Below are 13,869 nucleotides of genomic sequence, written 5' to 3'. Positions count from 1 at the left end.
TGTCACACTTCATGATTCCCAGAGTAGAATGATCACATTTGAAGGACTAAAATGGTAAAATGTAACATGCACATTCATCCTTATGTCCTTATGTAAGAATTTGTTATTTTCTAATATTGTATATTTGAAATGGTGTAAGCAGAGGACTAGTCTCTCACAAGTAATGTAGAATTTGCTTCAAAACATACCACTCGCATAAAGCTAAAAAATTGGTCAATAAAGACATATTAGTTGGTCAGATGTCCATTTACTTTGAATTACAACATAGATTGACTTCAGAAGTCTGACATTCAAATAGAGGTTACTGAGACTTGAACAGGTATTTAGTCAAATATATAATAAATATAATTTCTCAGTTAGGAAAGATGATTAGGTTAGAAGTCTCAAATTATAAATTCATCTTTTGGAAAATGAAAGGAAGTGGCCTTCTTTTGTGTATATGTGGTGGTTAGGGACACATTTTAGTGGGGGGATTTGCAGTGTTAGCTTTTCAGTTGAGCTCAACAATGTTAAAGGTCTTTTCCAACCCAAATGACTCTGTGATTCTCTATGTATTTCTTGCTTTGTGAAACAGCATTACTTATTCACTGTAAAAGTACAGTAAAGTAGATAAAAATTTTTAGCATTAAAAAAAATAGTATAACATTATCATTAGCAATTTGGCATAACATGAAAGTTATTTTAGTATAACACAATGCAGGAGCCTGTCGGCATTTCACTCAGAAAAGCTCAATATATTTTCTATGAGTTGAAGTCAGTACTTTCAGGTTTTCATCTATTTGTTATATTCATTCCCCGTGCGACAGGGTCAGTGACACTTCAATTATTTATCTCTATCAAACTGCATTATCTTCCATTTTCTAAATCTGTATTTGATCTGTGTGACTGTGTGTATGCACACATTCCTTACCTTAGGGAATTTTTCCCTTTGGTTATTCCTTTGGTGTGTTCAGGAACAACCGTAGCTTCCATTCGCAAGAGCTGAACAAACCCCACAGAATTCATGCTGAGCTAGAATCTGCTGCTTTAATTCCCTGCTGGGAGTCTGCCAGTTGGGAAATGCTGACCAGCAAGTACAGGTCTTAATTACACAAATCCAGAAGCTGCTGCCAACCTCTCCCCATTGAGAAGCATTTGTTTTCTAGTGTTCTTCTTGATGAACAGATTATCATACAAACATTATTTATTGCCGCTTTATATTGTAAGCAATTAAATGAAGAAACCTTTTAAACTCAAGGGAATTTTAATAGGTTACTTGCAAAATGTTATTGCAGGCAACAACTTGTACATGATTTTAGTTCCAAACCCACCAAAAAATTATACAAATCAGCATTGTAAAAGTGTCAGATTAATGCCTTACAGGCTTTGCTGGCAGAATTAATTTCTAAATTCTAGATGTGGGGAAACATTACTCACATTTTTTTCCTTTTCCATTTTTTTTTTAGAAAAATTTACAAGTGAAATATTACTACAAAACTTTTTTTTTTATAAGGAGTTTTTGCAAAACATTTACATTTTTACCATCAACTATTTTTCTGTTTCAAAATCATTATGTAGATTTAATACCCTATGCTGCACATCAATTCTTGCGGGATGACAATTCAGTGACATGCATAAAAAAACACCACAAGGCATTAAAATGAAGACTTAAATACAAATATTGTTGCAATAAAACAGTTATAAAATTGAAAAATAGGACCTAAACATCATGCTTACTTAACTTTGACAAATTAACTTTTTCTCCTAGATTACACACTTTTATTACTGCTCTCGTGAAAGAATGTGATAAATAATGACTTAACACCAATTGCTAATGTAATCGGCAACACATACACAAACCTAACCAAAGAAAGTATATTGTAAGAAAAAAACTATTCTAACACTGGAGTTCTACCATGGTAAATACACTTTGCACTGATAATTACAATAAAGCAAAATTTTTAATGGTGGCAAAGGGAATGAACAGTGAAATGCCATTAAACAAGATACTACTGCACATCTGTGCCCTATTACTTACAACAGCTATATCCCACTGAGTCAAATAAAGGACATTGAAATTTACGATCCTTTTAAGACAGAAAAGTGGATTCAGAATGGTATGCAGAACAGACTGGCAGAATGTTTCTAATTCCAGCGGTAAAATGTGCACCTGCTAACACAAGTAATGTACTTGAGATGCTATGAAGCCAACCAGATTTAGATTTGGATACATCTATAATAGGGATTCATTGCAGATTAAAAATTACTTCAGTTTCCTATCTGCATACATAAGTATGCATGAAAAAATTACATATGAAATGGTTGTGCAGAATGCTTGTAACTTCAGTTTACAAAACTGTTAACTTTTAGGAAATATGATATTAACATTAGGAAAGTTCTTCTTTGCATAAAGTAATGTAGAGCACTGATTGTGAAGCATAATGATAAAATATATATTTGACGTTTCATTTCCTTTATAATAAAATTAACAGTTAATACTACCTAATGTTCATCTGTATTAAATGTAACACCTAATTGCTTCTGACGTTTTAAATCCAGATACATCAGTTAAGAGTACTTTAAATAAAATATACAAAATAATGTACAAAACCCAACTAAAATTTAAAGACTCTGTTACAAGTCTAAAAAAGCTTTAAGAAACTTGAAATTTATAACCACAGTGTAAAATTGTTTTTCTTTAATCTCAAAGCTTTTTATGTAAACTGAAAGTATAAAATACCCTCAGCTTAGTATTTTGCTACAAAGGGCTGGCCTAAAGTGTACACAGTGTAAACAATGGCATTTCTTTTGCTTCAAAAATACAGAAAACACCACAAGATTGATAAATTGTTCAGATGAGAAGTATATGCTCTTTAGGGAATGCACAGGGTACCTGTTACGTCTTGCAAACTAACAGCTACCACACACATTCTTTCTTTCATAATTTTTAGGGGAAAGAAAAACATCTTATTCTTCTTGCACTGTACTTCCTTCAGTTACGTTAAAGTATTTTGGTGTATAAATCTCCTTAAAAACTGATCATGAGAATTTATTAACATGTGATTGTAGATGTAAAAGGTTATATTTATGCCTGGGGGAAGTAATTAAAAATCCTGAGTATGAAATATTTGGCCATCTTTCCTCCTTATACCTACTACTAATTTTCACATAGAAAATGCAATTTTTGTTGTTGGTTTTTTTTTCTTTTCTTTTTTTTTTTTTTTACATTTCCTCTATATTCACTGTTACATCTGAAAATGTAACCAAACCTTTGAAACCAAAAGTCATGCCCCAAAAAGATGATAATATTTCTCTTTTCCCAGTTTGTTTTTTGGTTGGAGGGTCACTATAAGACCTGATAGGTAACAGATATTTGTTACTAGCCTAAATATTATCCTTGAAGAGAAAAGAGATGGTAATATTAAGGGGAAAGAGAAAATGTTTACTTACTTCTTTCCTTATTAAAATGTGATCATTAATTTTTCTTCTTTGGCTATTAAGTCAAAGCACAAAGAACTCAGCACATTAACTGCAACATAATGAACTAGTATTTACAGAGAGGAGATACTGGACAACACTCAGTTGTCAGATTGATTTCCATGAATTCTAACAAAATTAAAACAATCAAACACCTAAGGTTGAGTTGTTAAGATTCAAGTTAACTATGAGTTAGAAATGGGCCACAGATGTTTTAAAATACAGAATCATAGAACCACAGAATGGTTTGGGTTGGAATGGACCTTAAAGATCATCTAGTTCCAACCTCCTTGCCATGGGCAGGGGAATATAAAATGAAATGAATTACCAAAAATTGACAACTGACAATTTTTTTTTTCATTCTACATAAAGATACCATTACTTTCGTAAAGCATATGCTAATATCTTTCTATGGTTTTATCTTTCCTACTGTTTACACTAATTCTACATAGCCTAGCTCTCCACACGAAGAGAGGAATTAGAACTCACTGATTGTCACTTATACACACTACTATAATGTAGTAGCCAAAATTAATCTGAGGCCCACCTCAGAATCACTTTGCAGCATGCATTATCCAGCTGCTATTTGAGTAATTCCAAAATTTGAGAAAAGATGGCCAAAATTAAATGATGTATTGTATGGACTGAGCAAAACCCCAAAATATGTCCACTGTTCATCCTGTGTTCTGTTTTGCTATGCCTTATGGGAAAAGGATGCTCTCATTAAAATATTACAAATTTATGTTAAAAACAAAGTGCCTTCATCAAATGGTATTAATCCTAGTCAAGGTCCACCCGGTTTTACATTGATACTATCAGATTTTATAAACACATTAACATACAGTGCTAAAATAGGGGGGTAAAGTTCACTTAAAATCGTTACAGAATATACAGATATATAACTAAAAAAGTACAGTATGGAAATATTATTCCTCTATCTGTTTATCCAGTCATCAATTTGCGCTGTTTGTATTTTTGAAATTTTTGTCTTGTTGCACCGGTGTACACTTCCCATGCTGACCCTCCAACCTGGAACACTTACAGAAGTCATGACTGAAAAAAAGACTTCCTGCTCTGTAATCCACTTTACCAGCCCACTTCCATATCCTGAAAGGTATGTAAACTTAAGTGCAGCACTAGGTGTCCATATAAATGATCCTTTCAGAATTCTTCCATGTTTGTTGAAACGTTAGGGGTTGCTGGGTTTGAATCTTGAGAAATGGCAGCAACTGTGACAATTCTTGGAGAACCAAGAACCTCAGTAACTGAAGAGTCCAGTTCTCCTGAGGTAACAATAGCAAGGGCTGTTCCACCACCCTTCTTGTTTTGATGAGTTTTGACATGTTTCGAGAGATGGTCACTTCGCATAAACCTTTTAGAACATTCTGGGCATTCAAATCTCTTCTCACCTTTTTAAAAAGAAGAAGAAAACCAAGATGTTACTGAAAGAGAGCACTGAACACTGCTTGATCATCTGAATCTCACCCTATTCTAGTCAACACTCTAAGTGTCTTTAAAAGGACACCTTTTCCATCTGTCTCATTTCCAGGTGTCTTCCGTTCAGTTACTGGCTTTTGGCCGCCTACTCTTCACTACTAAAATGTTCTCAACAAACATTTGCTATGCTGCGATCATCTGACGAGAAGTTTGAATTTCAGGACACCAGAGAATTTTCATAAACTTTCATAAACCTACCAGAGTGAGGGAGGTAAAAGCACTCAAAGAACAACTTCATAGCATTTTTAAAGAATACTTTTTAAATTTAGATTACAGCGATGGGAAACAAACTCAGAAACAGGAATTACAGTGTTCCATGAAGATGTATGAAATCTACACCAAGAGAGACAAATTCAATTTACCAAAAGGTCCTGTTATTGTTCAAATGTAATTAGTGCTTAGATATCAGGTGCTCTAAGTTGGGGGAGAAGGGACAGGGAGGGGGAGATACTCTCCTGGGGCTAAAAATATGAAGGCTGATAAAATTTTCCAGCTTTTAAAAGACCAGCTCTTCCATTCTGAACTGTTAAGAGACTTTGCTTTATCAGTTCCCACTTTAAACTAAGAAATTTCCCAAGACGACCAAATCTAGTGTATGGACTAGGTTAATAAATTTCTTAAGGACTGAGCTAATCCAAGTGAGGAAACAATAACCGTGGTCCATAGCCAATCCTACATGCCTAACCTAAATTTGTTACATTTAGACCAGCCACTAGCTAATGTACATCAGCTATCTATGATGAAATGGTCATGTCTTTCTAGCCTACATACAAAAGAACAGTTGGAATAGACCCCTTTTTATTTATAGGATTTCACAGTCAGCCTAAATTAACGAAAACTGGTATCTACCACTTCCTTATTTTAAAGTTACTTTATTCACATTTAAGGGTAATTTTCAGCCAACTTAGTAAGTGAGAACCTTGATACCATTGTTTAACTATGGCCACTACAATTTAGATTTGCTGTACTATGGCTACAGAGAGGGATGACCAACCTGTGTGGGTTCTTCTATGCCTTTGTAACTCATCACTCCTTGTGAATCGCTTGCCACAAAAAATCCAGTTGCACACAAATGGTCTTTCACCGGTATGCCAGCGCAGATGTGCCCGAAGATGAGATGTCTTGCCATAAACTTTTCCACAGCCTTCAATATGGCAGATATGCTGTTTCTTTTTTCCTGGCTCATTGCTGCCTCTAAAAAGATCATATTTAAACAGCTGAGTAGTTATATTCTAAAACATTACCAGATATTAGGAGAAACATTTCATGCTAATAGAGGCAATTTTAATCCCCATCTAAAAAAGCCCACACAAATGTACTTTCTAATAGAAAGCATTCAAAATCTAGGCAATATAGGACAATCTCATTCCCAAATGAGGCAAGCTGTGATAAGATGCTTAAATATATACTGATAAAAGTTACACTTACCTTCCTTCTCCCTCTCTGCAATTAGGACATGAGCAGGCAACTCTTCTCAGTCTCTTGCCAGGCTGCACTTCCTGGTCAGAAGCTTGTTGAGCTTGTTGAAGCTGCACTTGTGTTATCTGATCGGGACTAACAGCACCAATTGCTGCATTAGCAATGCCACCTACTGCTACGGTTACAGGAGCTATTGTGGCTTGCTGTACTTTTACTCCATCCTGTCCTTGCTGTTGACCTGTAAAACAAAAATTGTTTGTACCTATTATTAGTCATTTCAAAAAGTGAAATGCACAAATAAACTTTACACATTTACATTAAATGGACAAAAATCCACCTAATATTAAGGGAAGCCACAAACAAAATATTAAATCCAACCATTTTTCGGAAGTATTACATACCTGCTAGTTTAATGTAATTTGTTATTAAAACAGCACAAGACTGCAAATTACTGACTGATACTAAGAAAAATTAACTAGTTTAAAAAATGTATTCTTTTTCTTAAAAGCTGAGATAAGCAAAATCTTACATAGAAATATAGTTCAGTCAACTGCCAATTAATGCCTCCCTAATAACCTTTGAACTATATCTGCATTCAGAAAACTACAATTAGCTAATTAAGAAGTTGCTTTATGGCACTTACAGAATTGCTACTTCTCTCATAATCTGTCTTGAATCAACATCGAGCCAGAAAGGAACTTTTAAATGAAAAAGAAATTTAGGACTAGACTTGAACAAGCTAACATACCAAAGCTTTTTTAAGACTGCTGTTTTGCGGGATTCTCTATGCAGGATGGTCCTGGTTAGATGTATAAATGGGGGGGGCAAGAAGCAAGAGCAGCCTTGGGGAAAGAGATCTGGTGTTTGGGTTGATGGCAAGCTCAAGATGAGTCAACAGTGTGCCCTGGCAGCCAAAAGGGCCAGCTGTACCCTGGGGTGCATCAGCAGAGTGCAGTGAGCCAAGTGAGGGAAGGGACTGGGAAGTGGCTGGGAAGTGGCTGGGAAGTGGCTGGGAAGTGGCTGGGAAGTGGCTGTCCTGCTCTGCTCTGCAGTGGTGCAGCCTCACTTCGAGCACTCTGTGCTGGTTTGGGTGCCTTAGTGAAGAAGCTCATCAAACTGTTAGAGTGTGTCCAAAGGAGGGAACCAAGATGATGAAAGGTCTCAAGGGCAAGATGTACAAGGAGCAGCTGAGGTCACTTGGTTTGTTCAGCTGGGAGAAGAGAAGGCAGAAGGGTGACTTCCACAAAGTCTACACCTTCCTCAAGGGAGGCAGTGGAGGGAGACGTGCTGATCTCCTCTCTCCTCTTTCTGTTGACTAGTGGTAGGACATGAGGGAATGGCATGAATCTGCACCAGGGAAAGTTCAGATGGGACATTAAGAAAAGGCTCTTCACTGAGAGGGTGGTCGATCACCAGAACAGCCTCCCAGGGAAGGGATCAAATATAATTCCAAGACTGACTCAATGAATGAAGAATCCAGCTTCATTGCATAAATCCATTATCTCATTGGCTTTCTTGATCTAAGGAAACCTGGATTACTGGCTTGACATTAAAGCAAAAGAAACCATTCCAATATAGGTAAGAAGTGTAGTTTCTTGGACAACAAAGTAATGTGTTTGTTTTAAAAGTTAGTACTATACAGACTTAGAAAATACATATAATAAACTACGTCCAGCCACAATATGACAATATAAATGCCAGCCCTCTTAGCAACAGGAATGGGACAAGATATAATTAGAGACTGCCATTTTCAAAAATTTGCTGCTTTCATACAACTGTGAAATAAAAGGAAATACCATCTCCCTATTTAGAGAGTGTAACAGTCAACCAGAATTCTTTAGAGCAGAATACAATATTTAAGACATCAAAGTCCTCAGAATTGGAACATTGATTTAAAATTTAGAAATTCCTCAGGGATAACATGATTCAGAGATATTTGAATGGGTTTAATGACTTCTGTAGCATCTGTAATAGGCACCACCAATGGGGATAAGAAGAATGAACTCTCTCAAGCCTAAAGTGCCCAGCTACTGAGTGACTTGACACATAACCCAGCATGGGACAATGACTGCTTCATTCACATGATTGCTGAGGGGCAACAGATGCTTGCACAGACTATGTTGTGTAACAGCCAGAGACAAAATCTAACACACACCACCTAACACCACCACATACATGCACATAGGTTAGCACAGAAGAACACGATATACAGAGAACCTCCTAAAGTGACTTGATTTGTCATCTAAAGGCCACTGCTGTCTATAGGAAATAGAATAAATCTGGTTTCTGCCTAGGTCAGTACAAGCTTATTTTCACCTGAAGCACTGATCAAATTTTCCCAGTTATTTTCCTTAGTTTATGACTGGAAGTTGCATCTGATCTGCCTCTATATGAATAAACATGAATTCCTTGTCTTCTTAAGAAGGCCACAAATACTGACAGATACTGAGTGTTTTCAGTTCTCTGAAAAGAACAAGGACAAGCCCATAGGAGATAGCGTTTGAACCCCACTTGCTACTGGACAGATAGTTAAAACAAACAAACAAAAAAATCTAAAAGGATTCTGGTATCAGCAGCAAAGGAAAAATAATTACAGGCTTAACTTTGAGTGCAGAGTCCCCATATATTTAGGATAGAACCAAGTGTTTATTTTCAGAATAGCAATGTAGTGGAAATATATGTATTTCCCATACTTTAATAGGAAAGAAAAGCACCCATGATAATCCTTGAGGGAGAATATGATAGGGTAAGAAGAACATCACGATATAAATGCAAATAGTAATATCAAGTACTTTGGTCTAACAGTGGCTGAAGAGGATACTAGAGCTTCCAAAGAAAGTGCTAGTCCTGGGGCAACTCCTTGTCAGGCTGTTAAGCTGTTGGAACACTGGGTGCTATAAACAGCCAGAGTCAAAAAAAGGCTAATAATTCTTTTATATCTAATGCTTATCCTAATGTGATAACATTAATATGATAATGTGATTGCTTGTGATAAAAACCAGTCGCACTTTCTGGTGAGCCAAAGGTAAATGAAAAGGAAGAACTTGCTCAATGTGCAGTCTTTCACGGAGCACAAGCCACTCCATCTGTTAAACATACCCAAGGTGCAAACTCCTTTAATTCACAGAGCAGCACTACAAATGAAGCATCAGTGAATGTTCACTACAAAAGTTAAAGATATAACAGATATTGTGACCTACTGCAGCCTCCTATTTTATTTTCATTATCAGTCACATTTTTGAGTGCATTGTTAAGATTTATACTTTTTTTTTACAGTCTGTTAGAAGGATGACTCCATTTATGCCACCAAGTCCTACTGGAGCAAAGAAGTTCCTAGACCTAATCAGTCTGTGGCCAGGACTCAGTTGAAAAGGATATTTATCTCTTTCTCTCTGATTTTCTTCAATTGATATTAAAGTTTCGATACAACCTTTTCCTGGGCTGTCCTGAGGTGACTTTATGATGTGGTATCCTCATAGTCTGTATTTTTGCTCAGAAATGGCCTCTGTAGCTCTAAACTAGGCCCAGAGAGACAGAGAGTGAAGGGCAGAGGGAGAAGATGCACATCACTTATCTGCACAAACTTCATTCTTACTCCCCTGAAATTCTTTCTCACTGACTGTGCTGCCTAGCACGGACAGCAAGAGAAAGGTAAAGCCCTCAGAGTGCTCTTGGAGTTCGCAGCCATGCAGCCGTGCAGAGATAACAGAGAGTCTTTCTTTACTTTTAAACTAGCTTCTAGTTCATTAGCTGAGACAAAAAGTTTTTCTCTAGACTGTGGCTTCTTCAGAGGAACTGTTCAACTCTGCTGCTCCTGTCCAGAAGACCAACACTGCTACATCACATCCCCCTCAGACGCTGCCTTGCCAGCTCCTAACCTGAAAAAAGCCACGCCTACAAAAAAAACTTTAGACTCTGAATCTCTGAATCTACCATCTCTTTAAAGCAAAGAGAGGTATTATTGTTTAATATTATTAATTTCTTTCATGTTTGTGAGTACTTTGCTCATTAAATAAACAGTTTTTTCTACTTCTCCGAAGAAAATTTACCTCCCAAACTGGCTGGGGAAGGGGCTGCTTAAATCTGCTTTCTAAAGAGACCCCTTTAAAAGTTTCCTCCCTAAACTTACCCTAGACCAAGACAGCTGCCAAAACAAGGCTTTTCAAGTAAGATATGAACTGAGACACTTGAATCCTGAGGAGGATGACTCCTTTTCTCATCCCATGATTACTGGTTAATATTCAAGATATAACTCTAGGATATGACAAATCAGCATCTACTGGGAAGCCTGTTCAGCATTTCTAGAAATCCAATATATTTTGCTGATTCCATATGGATCAACTTTCACTGTCCCAGTAATGAGATAACCAACTACACAAGGGTCTTCTGACACTTCTTCAGAATATGAAATACCACTGCTGATACACACTTTACCTTTCTGAACTTTCCTTCTTCCATGTAATGACAGGACATATCTTGGAATACAGGATACACATTACTGAGCTACAACAATTAATCCATTTATTAAACATAATACAGTGACACATTTGAATAGAAATTATTCACAATAACTAGAAAAATGGCAATAAAAATACAGAGGAGACAATGCCAAGTAAGGTTGCTCAGGCAGACAATTACACTCCCCATATGGTTTCGGTTAAACAGTAATAACTTGACTGCTCTTTAGCTAGAATTAACTAGTTATAACATTTTCTAATATGCATATTGATTTTTCTTCTTTAAATTAATCTCATGGAGTCGGTATTTTAAACTCCCTTCCTTTAAATTCCACTTACTAAATTCAGAACAGAAGGTTCGGAAGCTCTCAAAATATCATGCAAATTGCCTTATTTGAAGAACCAAGCCACAACATTCAATAAGCAAATCTATTTTTTTGAGGTAAAAGAGTAACTGAAGAAAGCACACATACACGATAAATGTTCTTTGTCAGAGCTGTACACACCTATAAAAAAAACACTGTACACAGCTATAAAAAAATGCAATTCCTGGACTTAATTTTTGTTCTGAACTCCTGAGAGAGCACCCCAACAAGCTAGCACACTAGCAATACACAGGGTAGAAATGTATCTGTTCTCATTTTAAAGCTGTTAAAAATAAAAGTTTTTGTTCTTTGAGAATAATAGGAATGCATTTTAGAAGAGTTGAAATATCTTTTCTCCTGAAGAAAAATCAGAAATTTTTCACAAAAAGATTGTCAGAACATGCCCAAAATCTCAATGTGAGTCTGCTATAGTCTTGAGTTTTACGGGACATTTTTTTTAAACTATATGCTAGAATTCTATGGTTCACTAGGGGCTTTAACTTTTACATCACTTGCACTTACTAAAGAGGAAGAAAAACAAAGGGAATATAAAGGGAAGATAAGGGAATTTAATTCTTTCTTAAATCACCTCTACCAAAGAAAAGATACTGAGAAAACTTAATGTTGATAGGAGTTTGTCAGCAGCCTACTAAATTAAATGAGGGCAACTTCCACAAGTTTAAAACAGAGAGGATTTTTCAGTTGAGAAGATCTAGGTCTAAACTGGCTTCTTATTTGGAGAAAAACAAAACAAAAACAAGTCAAACCCAACAAACAAACCCGCTTACTCTAAAAACAGGTGGTTGAGATAATGTTATCCACACAGGAAGAGAATGATCTCTTGACACTATCTAGATGGAGGAAAAAAAGCCTTATTAAAAATATTCCTTTCAAAGTCTTACTAGAGGCATTAAATGCTATTTAAAGCCTTCCAGAAATGCTGCTACAATCAGGAGATCACTTGAAATTGCTTCTTCCTGACATACTCCAAACCACAAGACCTGATATCACTACACTTCACCATTCATAATCAAACCCTTCAGTAACAACAGCTCTCATGTTTCAGCACACATTTCAGAAAGAGGCCCAAACAAATTGCTATGTGAGGGAACAAAGTCACACTTCAGTTCATGTATGTTATTCTGTATGAGCTGTAAAAGCAGTCATTTCACACTGACACCGGCTTTTGGAATAGAGAAAGTTTTCTCAGGTTCCCATGATTTCTTTAATAATGATTTCTGCAATTGTGAAATGTCTTGATTTAACTGAACTTGCATATGTCTGAGCTTTATTGTACATACTGTCAGGATATAAAGGTAAGTTACAAGCAAATGTTACAAAATAACATTGACACAAAATACTGATACTAAATTGCATTTCATTTCCTCTCAGGCCTAAGTTCTCTCTTGCTATTGAATAGTAACTATTTATTTGACCATAGGACAAAATGCATACAGCAAGGAAATCTGTTACAGTATTTACTTTACGAATCAAGTGCAACAGAAGTCTCACTTATTTCAATATTACAAATATGATTATGACTGAATAGAAATTTTTTAAGCTTCTCAAATGAAAGAACCTGCATGATCTTAGTCACTAATTTTCCCATTTAAGCCATTAAGTAACTGCATTACATATTAACACGAGATACAGGAATTATCAAGATAAATGATTGCACATTCTTTATTCTTCAGCATCCCCTGCTCAGCTTTCCAATTTTGCAGTAAAATTGTATCTTAGCAGGTAAAACTCACATATACTTTCCCATACATGAGTTTGTAACACATTCATGCAAGAAAATTTAACGACTTTAAGTAATTACTATGAAACCAAATAATACACACACACACACACACACCAATCACATTTTCAGTTAAAATTAATTTGTAAAATCATAACAGCACTTGAATGACTTAAGAAAGCTGATGCATGGTACCTAAATCACTTCTACAGAGTGACTGATCACTGGTTATTAGGCTTGGCCATCCATTATAAGTCAAACCAATCTTCCTTTTACCACACATTACACCTGCTTTCCTACTCTTGTTCACCTGAAGTAGCAGGCACAAAACTCAGATCACTCTCTGAGGCAAGTAGAGCAGAAGGGAAAGAAAAGGACTTAACTTTATTGATCTACAGAAATCATTAGAGTAAACCATTAGAAAATTTGATCTTGGAAAGAAGAGAAATTTAAGACTAAGAAAAGGATACTTCTAAGTTCTGGTACATAGTTCCTCAGAAAAAAAAAGTATATATTTCCTGTTGCTGTTGTGCAAGCAATGTTTAGCAGCCAAAATATGAGAGCATCAATGACAGAGTTATCTCAGTAGGGTGCACCTTACTGCAAAATCCGAGAAACACTTGGCAAAATGTACCTAGAGCTACAGTGGCTAATGCTACAAAGAAGAAAGTTTGTTCAACTGTGTATTCTAAAAAGGAAAGAAAAGGCTGCAGTTAGAATCCATAATTCAATGCATATTACTACAAGACAGTCTGCAGAGTTCCAAAGCTCTACAGGCATCAGAACCAATACAGCAACTAACCCATTAACAACTCACTGATAGGAAAGCAATGGGAAAAAAGTTTCACATCTTCCCTTGCCCTGCATACACCAGGTACTGTAAGCTTGAAAACATTCCTTAATATTCTTTTCCCACAAAGCCATAAATGTAATT

At 36.0% G+C, this 13,869-nt stretch overlaps 1 protein-coding gene across 2 annotated transcripts in view; it reads right to left on the bottom strand.

The window, feature by feature from the left end:
• Positions 1 to 1,182: 1,182 nt before the first annotated feature.
• The window catches only part of SP4 (Sp4 transcription factor), a 27,972-nt gene continuing 15,285 nt past the window's right edge, over positions 1,183 to 13,869 (bottom strand). For both annotated transcript variants that reach the window (XM_038128059.1, XM_038128060.1), the window contains exons 4-6: positions 6,382 to 6,610; positions 5,948 to 6,147; positions 1,183 to 4,865 (exon numbers count right to left, since the gene is read on the bottom strand). In XM_038128059.1, the coding sequence (XP_037983987.1) occupies positions 4,618 to 4,865; positions 5,948 to 6,147; positions 6,382 to 6,610 (677 nt within the window). In that variant the 3' untranslated portion in view covers positions 1,183 to 4,617. The remainder of the gene's footprint in view (positions 4,866 to 5,947; positions 6,148 to 6,381; positions 6,611 to 13,869) is intronic.

The sequence above is a fragment of the Motacilla alba genome, chromosome 2 (genome assembly GCF_015832195.1).
Source record: "Motacilla alba alba isolate MOTALB_02 chromosome 2, Motacilla_alba_V1.0_pri, whole genome shotgun sequence".
NCBI classification, from domain to species: domain Eukaryota; kingdom Metazoa; phylum Chordata; class Aves; order Passeriformes; family Motacillidae; genus Motacilla; species Motacilla alba.
The sequence above is the reverse complement of the archived record's forward strand: the minus strand, read 5'-3'. Positions and strand labels throughout refer to the sequence as shown.